Raw genomic sequence first — 14,779 nt, 5'->3', positions numbered from 1 at the left:
ACCTGCACCGGCTCACAGGTGGCACTGGAGGCCCAGGGTCACAAGAAACCCACCTGAGCGGGTCAGCCCTCATGCCACGGCGGCCTGGCCACGGCTCCAACCACAGATGGGTGGTGGGGACGGGAGGGGACAGAGAGGGCAAGTCTCCAGGCACAGCAGCGAGGGGCGCTCCGCCTCAGCTCACCTTCTGAGCCCCCGAGAAAGCGTGGTAGAAGCAGGACACGTAAGTCATGATGGCCTTCTCATCTGGCCTCAGAGTGCCTACAATATCTGCGCAGAGAGAGAGAGAGAGAGAGAGAGGCAGGAGAGAGTGAAAGACGCAGGGGCGGCCGAGGCTCATGCAGGAGGAACAGCTTGCTCTGGACTGGAAGCCAAACCCCAGCTTGGGCTGCAGGCACGGCTGCCGAGGGTTTGTAGAGGGCGGTGGGGAGGGGGTCCAAATAGGTGGGTTCCTCTTCTGACCAGGCCTGGGCTTGTGATACTAGCCATCGGCTCCAGAAAGGAAGGCTTGTTTGGGTCTGGAGCAGTCAAATGCTAACTGACCTTTCTGAAAACCTAAGTCAATCATACTGTGTGCGACCACCTACCACCTTAGCATGAGCCACCTAACGGTCTCCTGGGGGCCTCAGAATAAACCCAAACTCCTGACCCCAGATGACAACGGTCCTACACAGCCTGGCCCTGTCACCTGCTCCAGCCTCACTTTCCAACTCTCCTCTCCTCGCTAACCATTCTCCAGCCACTCCTTGGACAAGCCAAGCTTATTTCTGCCTCGGGGCCTTTGACCTTGCTCTGCCCTCTGCCTGGAGCGATTTTCCTACCAATTCTGCTCATCACTCCCAGTGGCTGCTCACTCGTCCTTCAGACCTAATGCGGCCCCTGGGCACCTCTATGACGTCCCACGCTCTCTACTGCACTGTTCACCACATGAAATGCCTCCTCTGAGGACTTGCCTACCGTCTATTTCACCCACTAGAATGTCAGCCACACGAGAGGAGGGACTCTGCCTGCCTCAGTCCCTACTGTACCCTCAGTGCCCAGAGCAGAGCCTGGCACAGAAGAGGCCCTCGAGAGGTAGTGTGAGCAAAGACTAAATGGGCAGCAATGCCAGGGAGCTGGGGGGTGGCTTCCAGTCGGAGAGAGAGGCCACTGCCATCTGCAAGAGAAACGAAGTGAGCGTGGAGCGAGAGGCAGCAGCGGCATTGGGCAGTGGCGGCGGGGGGGCCTGCCTGGCCCTGCCCGGTACCTTCTGCGCTCCCGAAAAGGCATGGTAGAAGCTGGACACATAGGTCATTATGGCCTTCTCGTCGGGCCGGGCCGTGTTCACAATGTCTGCAAGTGAACAACAAGGGTTAATCCGCCCAGCAGGGGCGGGGGAGGGCGGCTCCCGGGATCCAGAGGCTCCAAGGCCAGAGCCACCCCGGGAGAGGGACCCTCAGAGCTGATCCAGTGACCCCTGTGACTCCGGTGGGCTTGGCCACACCCTCAGCCCCCCAGCCCCCTGGGTCTCTGGAAAGGCCAAGGCTGTGGGAACCGGATTGGAATGAGGCCACTTCCTCTCTCTGAGAACGGCCTCAAGGGTCTGCTGGACAGACAACCCCAGGGGCCCCCGGAGGCCAGAGGCACCAGTCCCAGCTGGGGGTGGTGCATGGCTGGGAAACGGAGCACAGCCGGAAAAGGAAAAAACAAAACACTCCCCTTCGGAGGGCTCCGCACTGAGCCTGCGGCAGGCGGGGAGGCAGAGAGAGGCCTCCACTGTTGGCAGGAGTCAGCCCTCCGGGCCACCCGCACCCCTCCCGAGGAAGAGTAGGACCGTCAGGCAGGTGCCCGGGCCCTGGACCAAGATGCAGCCCCCAGAGCCGATCCTCTTCCAGCTTCTCCACCCCCAAGCGTGCCTGTCCTGCTCAGGCTCCCCCCGCAACACCACTGTCCCCAGTTCACCCAAGTTCATCCAGCCATCCTGGCAGGCTCTGCCAGCTCCTGAAGTTACTGCTAGCCACGCCCACAAAGCAGGGTGTCGACTGAACAAAACCGATGCACTTACCCTCTGCATCCAACATCTTGGGAATGTCTAGGTATTTCTCGGCCACTTCAAAGGCATTGTTCAGGTTGGTGACTGGGTCGTCCTGGGGGGGTCGGCGAGGGAAGGAGGAAGAAATCCGTCAGGGGCAGGAGGCAGAAGCAGAAGAGAGTAAGGAAGGGCTGGCCCGGAAGGTGGGACCCGGGAAGGGACAGGACTGGAAAAGTTCCTTTAGGCAGCTCTCAGCCACCTGTGCAGCTGCAGGGATGGGGGACACCCAGAGACAGTCAATTCCTACCAAGAGGAATCCCCTGGAAATCTTTGAGGGGTAACTATGGACCTTTTCTCCAGAAAAAAATGCAGGTGCACTCTTTTCTTCCAACTTCCAGCCACCCCCGAGACCCCAGATACAGACCCCTGTCCTGAGCCCCAGAAAGTGTGGTCCAGACCTGGGAGAGCCCCGGGGGGGTTGGAGGGCGGGGGGGGGAGGGGGGGGAAGGGAGCAAACCAAGGCTTCCACGTTTCTACGCGCCCAGAGCATCCTGCACGCTGCCTCCCACTGCCTATGGGATTGAAGCCCACTCCACCCTGACCATCCCTCACGTGCCCCCCACCTGGAATGCCCTCTCTCTGGCTCTAGGCTGCCTCCCCCTCCAGAGACCCCTCCCACTGGCTGGGCAGGGCCCTATCCCTCCTCCACAGCCCCGCCCAGTCAACCCCCACCCGGCCTCCCCTCGGCCTGAGCACACGTGCACAGCCTCATGCGGCTTGTCTGCTCTGGACACCTTGTCCTGCCTTCCCCACGAGGCTGGGCACTCCTCGAGGGCAGGGCCTAGGTCTTACAGGGTCATAAGCTTTGTGTAGGCAAATCAGAACAGGACCCTGCCCACGAAACATCTACCCCCTCCCCCAGGGGCAGAGAGAGAAGGCTTCCAGAATCTAGGAGTTAAGCAAGGGGAACTGGAAGGCCTGGCTGGCCAGGCCCCGACATAATCCCAGGCAGTTGCAGTGCCCACGGAGGGAGAAGAGGACCGGGCCCGAGGGAACAAGGGAGGTGAGAATCAGCCATCTAGCCTGGGGTCTGACAGCAGCTGGCACGAGGCTCTCCCAGCCTGCCCGTCTGAGCCCAGGATCCAGCTCTGGACGCCAGCGATGGCTGGGCCTGGGGGAGGTGACCGAGAGTTGGGGTGGGACTCGGGCTGAGGCCCTTGAGGACGCAAAGGACACACACCTTTCTCAGCTTGTCGTACTCGATCAGCTCTGGTCTGTGCCGGTGGATCAGGGCATTGAAGGCAAGACCGTCCTTCCAGCTGTGGACGGAAAGGAAAGCTCATGAAGAGGGCGCACACACTGTCCTGGGAGCGCTGAGAGGCCCCGCACACCTTGAGGAATGATGGATTCCTGCTTATCGGGGCAGCTGAGTGTGCGTGCCAGGCCCTGCAGGGGGACGGCACGGCACAGCAGCCAAGAGTATGACCGCTGGAGCCGGACAAATCCTGGCTCTCCCACTTATTGTCAGCATGACCTAGGGCAAGTCCCATAATCTACTCCCTCGGGTTCCCTGTCTAGAAAAGAGGCACAGTCCCTCCTTCCGAGGGCCGTGGTGAGGATGACACGAGTGAACGTGTGAACGCCCAGCCCAGCACCCCAGCCGTACGACACTCCAGGACTGCAGCTACTGGGAGGGCCGTGCCTGCTGCCCTCGGCACATGCAAGGCTCCCCGGCCCTGGACAGGCCCCTGGGCAAGACGGCCCACTGCGGGAGGCCAGGGCCTACACTGTGACCTCTGCCCCTTGGCTGACCTGAACTTCGGGCTGGCTGAATGCCAGAGTGAGTGTGGCTTGGCATGAGGGTCTCTGTTTAGAGGAAGACGACGCTGGTCACAAGCTAGACTGGCCACATGTCCCTCCCTGAGGCCCTCTAAGGGCTGTTCCTGTGGGGTCAGGTTTAATGGACCTCCTCGGGAGGGCCCCCGACAGAGGTGCTGCCCCTTTTCACTGTCCATCACCTCGTCCTGCCTTGTATCTGCAGAGCAGTCCTCGCCACCTGCAGCTGTGCGCCTTTGTCAGCTACGGGGCCCCTATGCAACCTTCCAGGGGCAGGATTCATTTTGGTCCCACTCTTGGCACAGGGTAGGCACTCCATAGATTTGTATCAATTGAAGAAATAAATGAGTGAGAACTGCAGAGAGGACCAGGCAGTTGGTGACAGGAAAAGGAAGGAGACACACAGAGGACATCAGGGAGGTACCACACGCTATTCGTGGGGGAGGACGATGGAACGGTCCCCAACCCCCAATGCCAGGGCCCCAGAGAGCCTGGGATATAGCAGGCCCTCTCTGGGGCCCAGGAGGCCTCATTCTTCACTCCGATGTGTGCCTCGTCCCTGGTCCATCCCCCACAAGGACACCAGAGGCTCAGAGGGGTGAAGTCAAGCCAAGCCGGATCTGATCAGGGCACCCCAAGGCCGCGCTCCTGACCAGCAGGCCACACAGCCTCCCGCACTCTGGATCTCACATGGCGCTGACCATGCTAGCTCCTGTTACGGTGGTGGTAGACATGTCTCATTTCCCTGTCTCCCGAGGGAGGGCAGCTTCATGGCGGGGCTGAGTCTTGTTCATCATAGTGGACACAGAGCCCATTTTCCTAACACGAAATTCACTGGCAACTCTCAGGACGCGTCCCTCTTGCGAGGTCAAAATAAAGGCAGAGTTTTGTTGTTGTCTCTACATTTCCTTGCTTGGGGAGGAAGAAGATTCTATAAAGCCCACCAGAGAGCCGGGCCTTAAAGCCTTCAGCCCAGGACAGCGTGGCGACTGCCTCCTCCCCCTCCTCGGAGAGGATGCAGGGACCTTCTAAGGAGCTCACGGGGGCCAGTGGCAGGGGAGGGCCCCGAGGGCTGGCATCTCACAGACGACAACAGAAAGACAGAAAAGAGGCAGGTGGGAGGACGGCGTGGCAGCACAGGAAGAAGCGAGGGAAGGAGGTGGGCTGGGACCCTCGGCAGGTGCTCACCTGATGTGGAAGTTCTGCACGTTGACGTTCTTATACGGGGCGGTCTTCCTCTGGCACCAGAGAAGGAGCCCTTCCTTGGCAGACGTCTCTGCAAAACACACAAGGACGGTGAGCATCGGCTTGAAACGAAAGCCTTGGGACCAGCCCGGACAGATCGCGCTTTCAGCTCGGGCCCAGGTCAGACAGAGGCCGGGGGCAGGGTGTCGACAGAGCAGCAGAGCCCAGAGCAACAGCCCCTCTGTTCCAGATACGGGCAGGCCTCTGCTGATCCTAAAGCCGATCCGCGTGCATGGCCCTGAGAAGCCACTCGCCCAGGGTCACCCCAGGAAGTGGCAACGACAGGACATCAGGGCCTGAACCTATGCTATGTGTCTGACCGCAAAGCCTGTGCCTTTAACGGCCAGAACGCACCACAAACAGGCCTTGACGCCACCTCGGCCTCCCCTGCGCTGGGGGGAGAATCAGCTGGGGGAGAATCAGCCGAGGGCCAGAGCCCCAGGCCCTGCCCACTCAGGGGCTCGCAGCCCTCGCCACGGCTTCAGGGGAGCAGAGTTGGGGGTCCAGGTGGTCCTTCATCCCTTGTGGACAGCTCTAACTCTCCATGACAGACTGGTCTGCTACGAGGGCAGGGAACACATCTGTCCTGTTCACCGCTGTGGCCTGTCCCCAGAAGCCCCCTCTACATGCTGGCTTGGGGGGCTTTCCTCCTCCTGTGGTGCGTACAGGAAAGTAAAGTAAAGCGGCTCATTCCTGGGTGGCCTGGACTGACCCCAGGTCCATGGAGGCAAAGGGCTGAGGGTGGGGGTGTCAAGCAGAAATATGTCGGCACTGATGCCCAGGAGAACCAAGCCAGGCCTGACTCCACCACTAGGCTGCTCGGTGACTCAGTTCCTTGACTGTAAAAGGGGGCCAAGCAGGCCTGCCTGACGAGGGTGGTGAGGAGTCCACCAACATGGAGGCCGGAGGGGACCCCATTCGCCTGCAGCCTAGGCCAGCCGCTCCACTAACCACTCCTGGGCAGGGCCAGCCCTGTGAGTGATGCCAGGAGACACGGAAGAGGCTGGAAACATGAGGACCAGACGCCCAAACGCTAATCTAACTTGCCGAGATCGGGTGAGTGTGGGGTGGGGAGAAAGCCTGCCGGTCAGCAGGCTCCTGGCTCTCACCTTCCACAGAGATATCCTGGATGGCGAACCTGAGGATGATGGTCCAGATCATTCCCAGGGTCATCTTTGCGTTGCCGTCCACGATCTCTGCATGCGGGAAAGGGGGCAGAGGGTGAGACAGCTGTTACACCAGAGAGAGACCCCTCAGGCAGCCCTCTGGTCCTGTCTATAGACTGGCTCCAACTGTCTGTCCCCGCCAAGCACCCAGGAGACAGTGTCCCCTGAATGCTCTGGGAAGCACTGGCCCCAAACCCTTCCACTGCTTAGCACCTTCGGGCTTCTGTGCACGTGTCCTCAGCTGTGCAGGCCTCGTCTCCCCCCACCCTGCTCACTGTCTTGATCCAGCTCAGGATGCTGCTCCTGACCAAGGCCTGTCCCGAAGCCAGCCTGCAGCCCTGGCCTCTGCGCATACCTCCATCGTGCATTTATGGGCCTTTGTGGGCATGTCTCCCCCAGCGGGTGCACTGCACTACTCTCTGCTGAGAATCTGTCCACTTCCCTCCAACCTCACTGCTGCCACCTTTGTCTAAGCCACTGTCGTGTCCCCCAGAGCTCAACGCAGTGCCTGCTGCACCCCCCTGCACCCCCCTCTACACAGCAGCCAGGTGGTCGTTTTAAAAGCTGTGACAGATTGAGTCACTCGCCTACTTAAAGCTCCACTGAGACGCCAAAAACAGAGCCCATGTTCCAGAGTCCGGCTTACAAGGCCGCCCTGAGGGACCCGGCCCACCTCCCCGTGCTCTCTAGCTGCGTCCTTTTGGCAAGCCAGCCTCTTTCTTGCCTTAAGGACCTCCCACCTCTGTCCACCCAGAGCACACCTGGACCCTCCTTCCTCAGACGACTGGTCCTTCCCATCCTGCCAGCCTCTGCTTACTCGTCATGCTTCAGAACGGCCCCCGACCTCCCCATGCCCGTCCTGGTCCTCCCCCGCACCTGCCCTGCCCTCACACACGGATCGCCATTTTCTGGCGTGGATCTGTCAGTCTGATTATGTGTTCACTGTCTCTTCATGATCACGACGGTACCCCCAGGACCTGGGCCCAGCCCCCAGGAAAGATGCGACGCTGCAGGAAAGGAAGAGTGGGGACACCAGGCCCAGCTCCAGGCACAGGCCTTCCTGACTAACGGAAACCCAACCCCTCTCTCACTTGTGCAGGTAAGAGGGGAGGTTCTGGACCACACAGGCTCCAGCTTCAGCAACCTAGAGAGAACTCATCCCTCCCACACTCAGGGCCCCCTGTGTCCACTGACAGGTGAGGGAAGAGGGTGAGCGGGCGTGGCTCAGCATCTGCTGCCAGAAGTGCCCCTGGTGGTCCTTTGCCTCTGCCCACATGCAGCACACCAGACGCAGGAAGAAGGCAGGGACAACAGAGGGCACATCAGGAGACCTGCTCACTGACCCTCGAGAACAGAGAACTCTGGGGCGGGCTTGACTGGAAAGGAGCCATAGTGTCACCCAGAGGATGGGGCCACCCTTCCCCAAGGACACCCTGGAGAGGAGAGGGTAGGGGCTCCATCAGCCACAGTGGAGAAGCTCCCCACGGCCAAGCCGCAGGCTGAGGGCTGAGGGCAGCTTTGGCTTTAGAGCTGCAGGATAAGGAGATAGGCACAGCCCGCTGCCCAGAGAAGGGGGGACACAGTGTCTGTCCCCATCCTTTCCCAGGGCTGGAAACAAGGCAGAGCCCCGGGCCCGCCCCAGCCCGGGGCAGAGGAGAGAGTCCCTCAGGAGATGTAGGCCGGGGATGGGCACAGTCTGGAGAGGAGGTCGCAGCTCCTGCACCCCCGGTTACACGAGGCAGCCGGTCTCAGAGGGCTCAGAGAGCTCCTGTGAGGCGAGGAAGCTGGCTTCTCTCATGGCACAGCCACCAGCTGCTCCTCGGACGTGCAGCTGTGCTTCCGACCCCCGTCCCTTCTCATAACCCCCACCGGGAAGCCTGTTCCTGCAACTGCTGACACCTGAGAGAGGGCCGGGAGAGGGGGCGGCTGCGGGCGGGGCTCTCGGGTCCCCAAGCCCTCCAGTGCCTCCTGTAGGCTGCCCCCAGCTCTGTCCCAAGGCCGATGGTCCCAGGGGCTGGGAGTGAACCCATTTGGGCACGGACAGAGGACATTTTCAGACTGAGTTTTTCTCCAGATGAAGACAGATGACCACCGGTCTCTCCTCTGAGCTCCGCATTCACAGGCTAGCATGTGAGCAACACAGACGCAGCTGCGAGAAGCAGGCTGGAGGGCAGCCAGGAGGAAACATCCATGAAGGACAGAAATTCTCAGGCCCTGACTGGATTTTGGGGTTTTGATTTTTCTAAACAAACACCAGCCCCCTCGACCGTGGCATGTGGGGCTTGGCGCCCCTCCCCGAGAGGTCCCCAGCGGGAGCAGAGCCTTGGAACGCCGTACATGCGTTCTGGTCTAGAGTCTGGGCCAAACTCTCTGAGCCCTGTCATTAACAGCAATTAGTTTCCTTTGTTTTTCTAAAAGCTGGGACAACATGGACGTCGGGGCGGAGGAAACTCTGCTCCGTCTACTGAGCAGGACTGCGAGCGGGGCTGACGGGGAGCTGCTGGGCTCCATCAGGCCTCACCTCGTCTCCCAAAGTGCCTGTGAGCTCGACACGGCAGCCCACTGCTGAGGGACAGCCGTTGTCACTCTGAGGGAGGGCCTGAAGGGAGGGTCACAGTTCTGGGTGTCCCCACGGGGCAGACAGGGACCCTGGGTATCCAGCCAGAGGTCAAACTCTCCCAGCCAGTGTGCCCAGCAGGGTCTGGGCATTGACCTTTGGGCCCGCACTCCCTGCCCCGGAGCCCTGACACTGACACCAGGCCTCCCGTGCCCTCTCTCCTCTGTGTTCCCGTCTGCCCACAGACACCAGGCAGGGCCTAGGGGCAAAGGTGCTCCCGGCACCGAGAGAGGCCCTGTCACCGTCTGTCAATATCTCTCAGGCCCAGCATGGGGAGGGCGTCCAGGGTCTGAGTCAAAGCCATTCCTCTCGCCGCAGCAGCAGCCTGCCCCGCACGACCGGAGCACCCAACCCCACACTCGGACGGGATGGAGCTGTGGGTGCAGGGAGGGGGAGCTGGTGGGGCCTACGTCACATGGAGGACGGTCACTGCTGAATACTCATTGGGGCTCTAAGCACCCCAAGTGTTCTGCCCCCAACACGACTTCTGTTCAGAACGCAGAGGCCGGGCCTCAGAGCCTGCAGGTCAGGAACGGAGGCCCGCAGCCCAGCTCACCTTCGGCCCCAATGGAGACCAGCTTGACCCCCTTGCTGGCGATGAAGTCCAGCGCCTTGTTCACATTGTTGATCTTGTGCACTCGCATCTTGCCCCGCTCCGGCTTGGGTAACCGTTCCCCTGAGAGCCGAGCACCGAGAAACGGGGAGAGAGAGAGAGAGAAGCACAGAAGCTTTAGGGTCCCCAGAGCTCTCTGGAGCCTGCTGCCCCGGCACTCTGGCCTGCCCCAGCAGTGACGCCCAGACCCCCTGCTCCCGCAGCCGTCAAAGGCCTCGCTCTCCTCCCAGCAGCAGCGGCACAGCTGCACAGGCCCCGCTCGGGGTGCGATGCGCTTGGCAGGAGGGGAGCCTCACCTGAAATGACTTCCAGGAGGAGCATGAGCTTCAGGCCATCTCGGAAGTCCTCGTCGATGTTCTCGATCTGCGTGCCGGCCTTCCGCAGGTGGGAGTTGCACCAGGCTGTGAAGGTCTAGGGAATAGAACAGAGAGGTCCAGAGGGTCAGATGGCTGTTGGGGTTCTCCAGCCAAAGGGCTGGGCTACAGCCCTGACCCCAGGACAACAGCGGCCACCATGGGGCCCTCCCTCGGCTCCACCCTTCACGCACACTGTTTCTGGTCTTTACTGAGATCCAGGCAGGTCAATCTGAGGAAACAGAGGCTCAGGAGAGTTAACAGACCCACCCCATGATCACCGGGGGACACGCAGCAGGGCACGGACTGGACCCGAGCCTGTCACCCTTGGCACAAGTGCTCTCTCCACAATGCCTTGAGTGAACCCAGTACACACGTCAAAGGCGCCACGGCCTGTGTGCTCGCCCAGTCCTGCAAGCCTGATGGCACCAGGCCCCGAGAGTGGAAACAAGAGCCAGGGCTGTGCTCTCGGACAGACGCACCAGCTATCATGCCACCCAAGGGGCAGACCCGACCACAAGGCCCAGCCAGCGCTGGCTTCCGCCCGCCACCAGGCAGGAGCTTGGGCAGCAATTTCCCCATCGCTGGCATAGAGATGACCTGGGACAGGAAAGCAGTTGGAAAACAGAAGCCTCCTGTAAATTCAAGGTTTCCTCAAGTCAGCCTCTTAGATTAGAGCTCTGGTGGCCCAACAGTGGGCAGCTCCTGAAAGGCCAGGGGCACAGACCCTGAGCCCTATGCACACCCCACACAGTCTGTTTCCCTACATGCCAGACGCCCTCTGTTCCCCAGAGAATACTCCACTTGCAAATCTTAAGTTTCAGAGTGTTTTAGAGGTGCTGGAAGGCACGGGGAGGCGGGCACCCACCCCAGCAGGCTTAGGCAGCCTCATGGGAGGAGGAAGTTTCTGTGGAACACAAGGCAAGCAGACTTTGGAAGGCGAAAGGGTACTTTGGGGTAGAAACGGCCATAAACGAGAAGTCCAAACTCCAAACTGGAACACAGAACACCAAGCACAGGGCCCGGGCCACCCTGCCCCCCGCCGGCTGGGGCACGTTATCAGATGTCAGCACCCGGGCAACCTGTCATGTGAATCCACGCGGACAGGTCCAGACGCCTCCTGGGGAACCGGCCTGCTCGGCCTGGGCAGCAGGGTCTGGGAAAAAGCCCACGCCTGTTTCTCAGGGGAGCCCCATCCCCTGTCCCCCGCCCCCTCAACCTGCAGGGCCCGGGTGGATGCGGGCAGACAGCTGGATGGCGCAGGGGCACACTCCGAGCCTGGTGCAGGCGGGGGCCGCGGAGTGAGGGCTTCCGCGGAGCTCTGGCCGAGCACCATGTGTTTTGACAACTGTCACCAGCCTGCTCATTGAGACATGAACACAAGGCCCCTCCCGGACAAAGGGGCCGCCTAATTAACACGCTGCTCCACAGCCAGGCCTGGCACGAGGCTTCTTTCCAAACCTGGGGCGGGGGGTCGGGGGGGCGGCTCTGTGTTCAGGCCAGGGCACGCCATCCTGCCTCTCGCAACATAAAAGAGGCCTGCTAATGAAACAGAGGACTCCCCCCGGGAGGTTGTTACTTCAGCCAAGGCCGCCTGTGCCCTGCTCCCGCGTCGCCTGAGCCGGCTCCCACCCCTCCCTCAAAGTCCCACGAAGAGCCGCTCCTCCAGCCGCCCCCAGCTCTCAGCACAGCACCCCTCTCCCTGCTCTCTCAGGCGTCAGTACTGTCCTCTGCTCCCCACCACTGTGAGCTGCTCTGAGCTCCAGCCGCCGAGCAGGTTCTCATCAGGGGATGCGGGTACTGCTGGCCCCACCGCCTTTCCCACGCTTCTTCCCACGACTCGGAACCCAGAGTAACCAGGGCCAGCCTGTTGGTTGTACACTCACGGGGGCAAGTTACCCAACCTTCCTAACGTCCGTTTCCTCATCTGTCATGTGGCGATAAAGACACCACCCGGGCAAGGTCAGGGGAGGATTTGAGGCATCAACGCACATGGCAGGTGAATCGATGGCAGTCCTCTGGACGTCCCTGCCCCCAGACCTCTCTTCTCCGAAAATCCCGCCTCTTCCACAGAGCACTTTCTCTGCTCCCTGGCAGCCCTCGCCACCACACACGGCCCTCAGCATCTCTCTGACAGCATTCTCCAGTCGTGTGGGGTCTTCCTGGGTGTTCTGTGCACGGGTGCACGCTCTCAGCAGGTAGGAATTCCGTCTCCCATCTCACGTGCCTTTCTAACCTTGGTGGTGGACAGCAGCGCACCTGGAACTCAGCTGCCCTGGGCAGCAAGGCAGCAGACCGGGCCGGGACAGGAAGTGGCAGTGGATGCTGGGCCTCTGCTCTCACACCTGCCTGGAAGATGCTGTTGGGCTGCAAAGTAGCCAATCAGATCCCACGACTGAGGCTGCAGGAGGGCAGTTCCCAGAGGGCGAGCCCCCTGAGGCTCTGGTGCCGCTGGGGCCAAGATCTGGGCCCCTGGTCTGCAGGTTCCATACCACTCAGCCAACTGGCCTGCCAGGCGAGGCCTGCATGCTCTGAAGGGCACAGGGCTGTGTCGGAATGGCAGCTCCTCGGCTTACTTGTTCTATGTGCAAGCAAGTGAGCTGACCTACTCATATCTCAGTTCCCTTCTCTGTAGAATGGACTCATTACAATCTACCTCCTGTTGTTGCTGGAGGATTAAATGGGGGGAACATCCTTTAAAGCATCCGACCCAGTGCCTGGCATAAAGTGCATGCCAGAGAACCGTGAGCACACACACGTCCACACCCGCCGCTCCCCACTCAATCCCTGGGAAGGGTGGGATCTGGGGTCTCTGCAAAGACCCTTACCCCATCCCCATGGTTTGCAGCAGAAAGAAGATTGCAGGACACCCTCTCAAGACAGCCCTCACTCAACGTGCTGGGCTCTGGACAAACCTCGCCTTGTCCGGTCCAGGCTGTCTGTCCTCACGTGGTCATTGCACTACCCGCCCTCCAAACCCATGCCACCTCTGTGCCTTTGCTCATCTTCTCTGGGCACCAAACAAGAGCTCTGGCCTGGGGCTCACACAGACCTGGATTCAGATCTCACCTCTGCCACTGAGGCAACCAGCCAGCGGGGTAACCCCGGGCACACAGTGAGCCTCAGAGTCCTCGCTGATGAAGTGGAGGCAATAATCTCTCCTCTTAAACGAAGACTAAACAAGACCATGCCAGTAAATCACCGACGACGGTGCCTGGCCCAGATCAAGTGCTCGGTGTCGTTCAAGTGTCGAGGAAAGGCCTGTTTTGGAATCAACGGTGACTCTGCCATGCACTCTGTCAGCCTGGCTGCAAGCAGGCAGAGCCCCAAGCGGAACACAGAGCAGGTGCTCGGGGAGAAGACGCACTCACCCGGCTTGCGTGGGCAGGAGGAACTCCCACCAGAACCTGGCATGCACAGAACAGGAACCCCTGAGCTCTGGGCAAGAGAGCACGACCTCGAGTCCACCCTCGGGGACAGGCCAACCCTGGACGGCCACTTCTCCACACTGTGTGACTGGTGAGGAGAAGCTGGAGGTGGAATGTTAACAAGTCATAGCTTCTTCCTAGTGGGTTACAAAAATAATATCCTTACACACTCCCTCTCCCAACCTGGTTCAGGCGGAGATGGGGGGGTCCACAGATGGAGGCCTCATGTGCCCACTGTCCCCCCTTGACCACGCAGAATTCTCAGAGCATGAGCGAGAGCCCACCGCCGACTCCTCGATGGCCTAGACCTACACCGTGGGGTCAGGCCACACCCATTCCCTCGACAGGCGATGGCTGAGTGTTGATCTAGGGCCAGGTCCTGTGCCGAGTATGTCGTGGGAGCAAAAGCAGACCCAGGCAACACTCCCTGGAGCCCCCAGTCTGCTGAGGGAGAGGATCTCAGTGACCAAGCACTGACTCCACTGCAGAAGTGACGCCCTTAGGGAAAGTGCTGATAGTAACAAGCACAGCTACCACCACGACAGAGCCGACTCTGTGCCGGACGCTACACCAGGCACCCTGCCACATGCTAAGTGCTCACATCCTCACTCTCTTGTGAGGTGGTTGCCTCATTTGACAGATGAGGAGACCAAGGGTCTGAGAGGCGAAGTGACTTGGCCACAGTCAGGCAGGCACCTGGAGAGTCAGAGCTGGATTTAAAGCCAGCTGCTGTGGTCCAGAGGCCAAGCTCTGAGGTACCATGCTGCGTTTGCCCTCCCCCACCCCCTCCCCAGAACGGGAGTGGAGGAGAGTGTTCAGCACGCGAAGGGACAGCTCCTGATCTAGCGGCAGGGCAGACACGGGGAAATTTCCCTGGGAGGAGATTCTCAAACCCTGATCGGACTGGGAATGAGTTAATGAGAGAGAATAGGGACAGCATGTGCAAAGGCCCTCCAGCAGTGGGGACAGAGAAGAAAGAAGGGAATGAGGGATAGAAAGCTGTGCTGCGAGGCTGGCAGGACTGCCCTCATTCTTTGGGCCTTCACAAGGTCACGCTGGCTGCTGCTGTGTGGGGACCCAGCTGAAGGGGGCAAGGGTCAACGTGTAATGAGTGGGAAGAAAAGAGGGCAGCGAGAGGAACTTGGCAGGAGAAGGAAGCAGAACAGCCGTGTCGGAGATGCTGACTGTCACGACTGAGAAATGCAAGCTCAAGGTTTCAGTTTCATTTGGGGGCACCGAGAGCTACTGGCCCTCTGTGGGAGGAGGGAAAGGCAAAGAACTTTGAGCTCTTCTGGGTTTTACTGTCAAGGGCATTTTCCAGGGGCAGCACTGACTCTGAGGGGTGGCCCTGCCCCCAGCGCCTCACCTGAGAGGCACTCAACACTCACCTGGCAGACAAACGCTGACTCGGAGTCCCTGTTAGGTACCGGGCATGGGAGGAAGCAACAGACACAAAATTTACATTCTGATTGGGGGGGGGGGGTATGCTAAAGATAATTATGCAAGAACT

The 14,779-nt window shown here is 60.4% G+C and overlaps 1 protein-coding gene across 5 annotated transcripts in view; it reads right to left on the bottom strand.

The window, feature by feature from the left end:
- ACTN4 (actinin alpha 4) overlaps window positions 1-14,779 on the bottom strand; it is a 70,566-nt gene that overhangs the window by 18,398 nt on the left and 37,389 nt on the right. For 3 of the 5 annotated variants that reach the window (XM_070632717.1, XM_070632719.1, XM_070632721.1), the window contains exons 2-8: window positions 9,785-9,899; window positions 9,432-9,551; window positions 6,202-6,288; window positions 5,036-5,123; window positions 3,252-3,330; window positions 2,045-2,126; window positions 1,247-1,332 (exon numbers count right to left, since the gene is read on the bottom strand). In XM_070632717.1, coding sequence (XP_070488818.1) covers window positions 1,247-1,332; window positions 2,045-2,126; window positions 3,252-3,330; window positions 5,036-5,123; window positions 6,202-6,288; window positions 9,432-9,551; window positions 9,785-9,899 — 657 coding nt within the window. Of the gene's footprint in view, window positions 1-184; window positions 271-1,246; window positions 1,333-2,044; window positions 2,127-3,251; window positions 3,331-5,035; window positions 5,124-6,201; window positions 6,289-9,431; window positions 9,552-9,784; window positions 9,900-14,779 lie in introns of all 5 variants that reach the window. The other 2 variants (XM_070632718.1, XM_070632720.1) reach the window with 1 other exon arrangement.

This window comes from Equus przewalskii, chromosome 9 (assembly GCF_037783145.1).
Source record: "Equus przewalskii isolate Varuska chromosome 9, EquPr2, whole genome shotgun sequence".
Lineage (NCBI taxonomy): Eukaryota > Metazoa > Chordata > Mammalia > Perissodactyla > Equidae > Equus > Equus przewalskii.
This window is presented reverse-complemented; position numbering and strand designations above follow the sequence as displayed.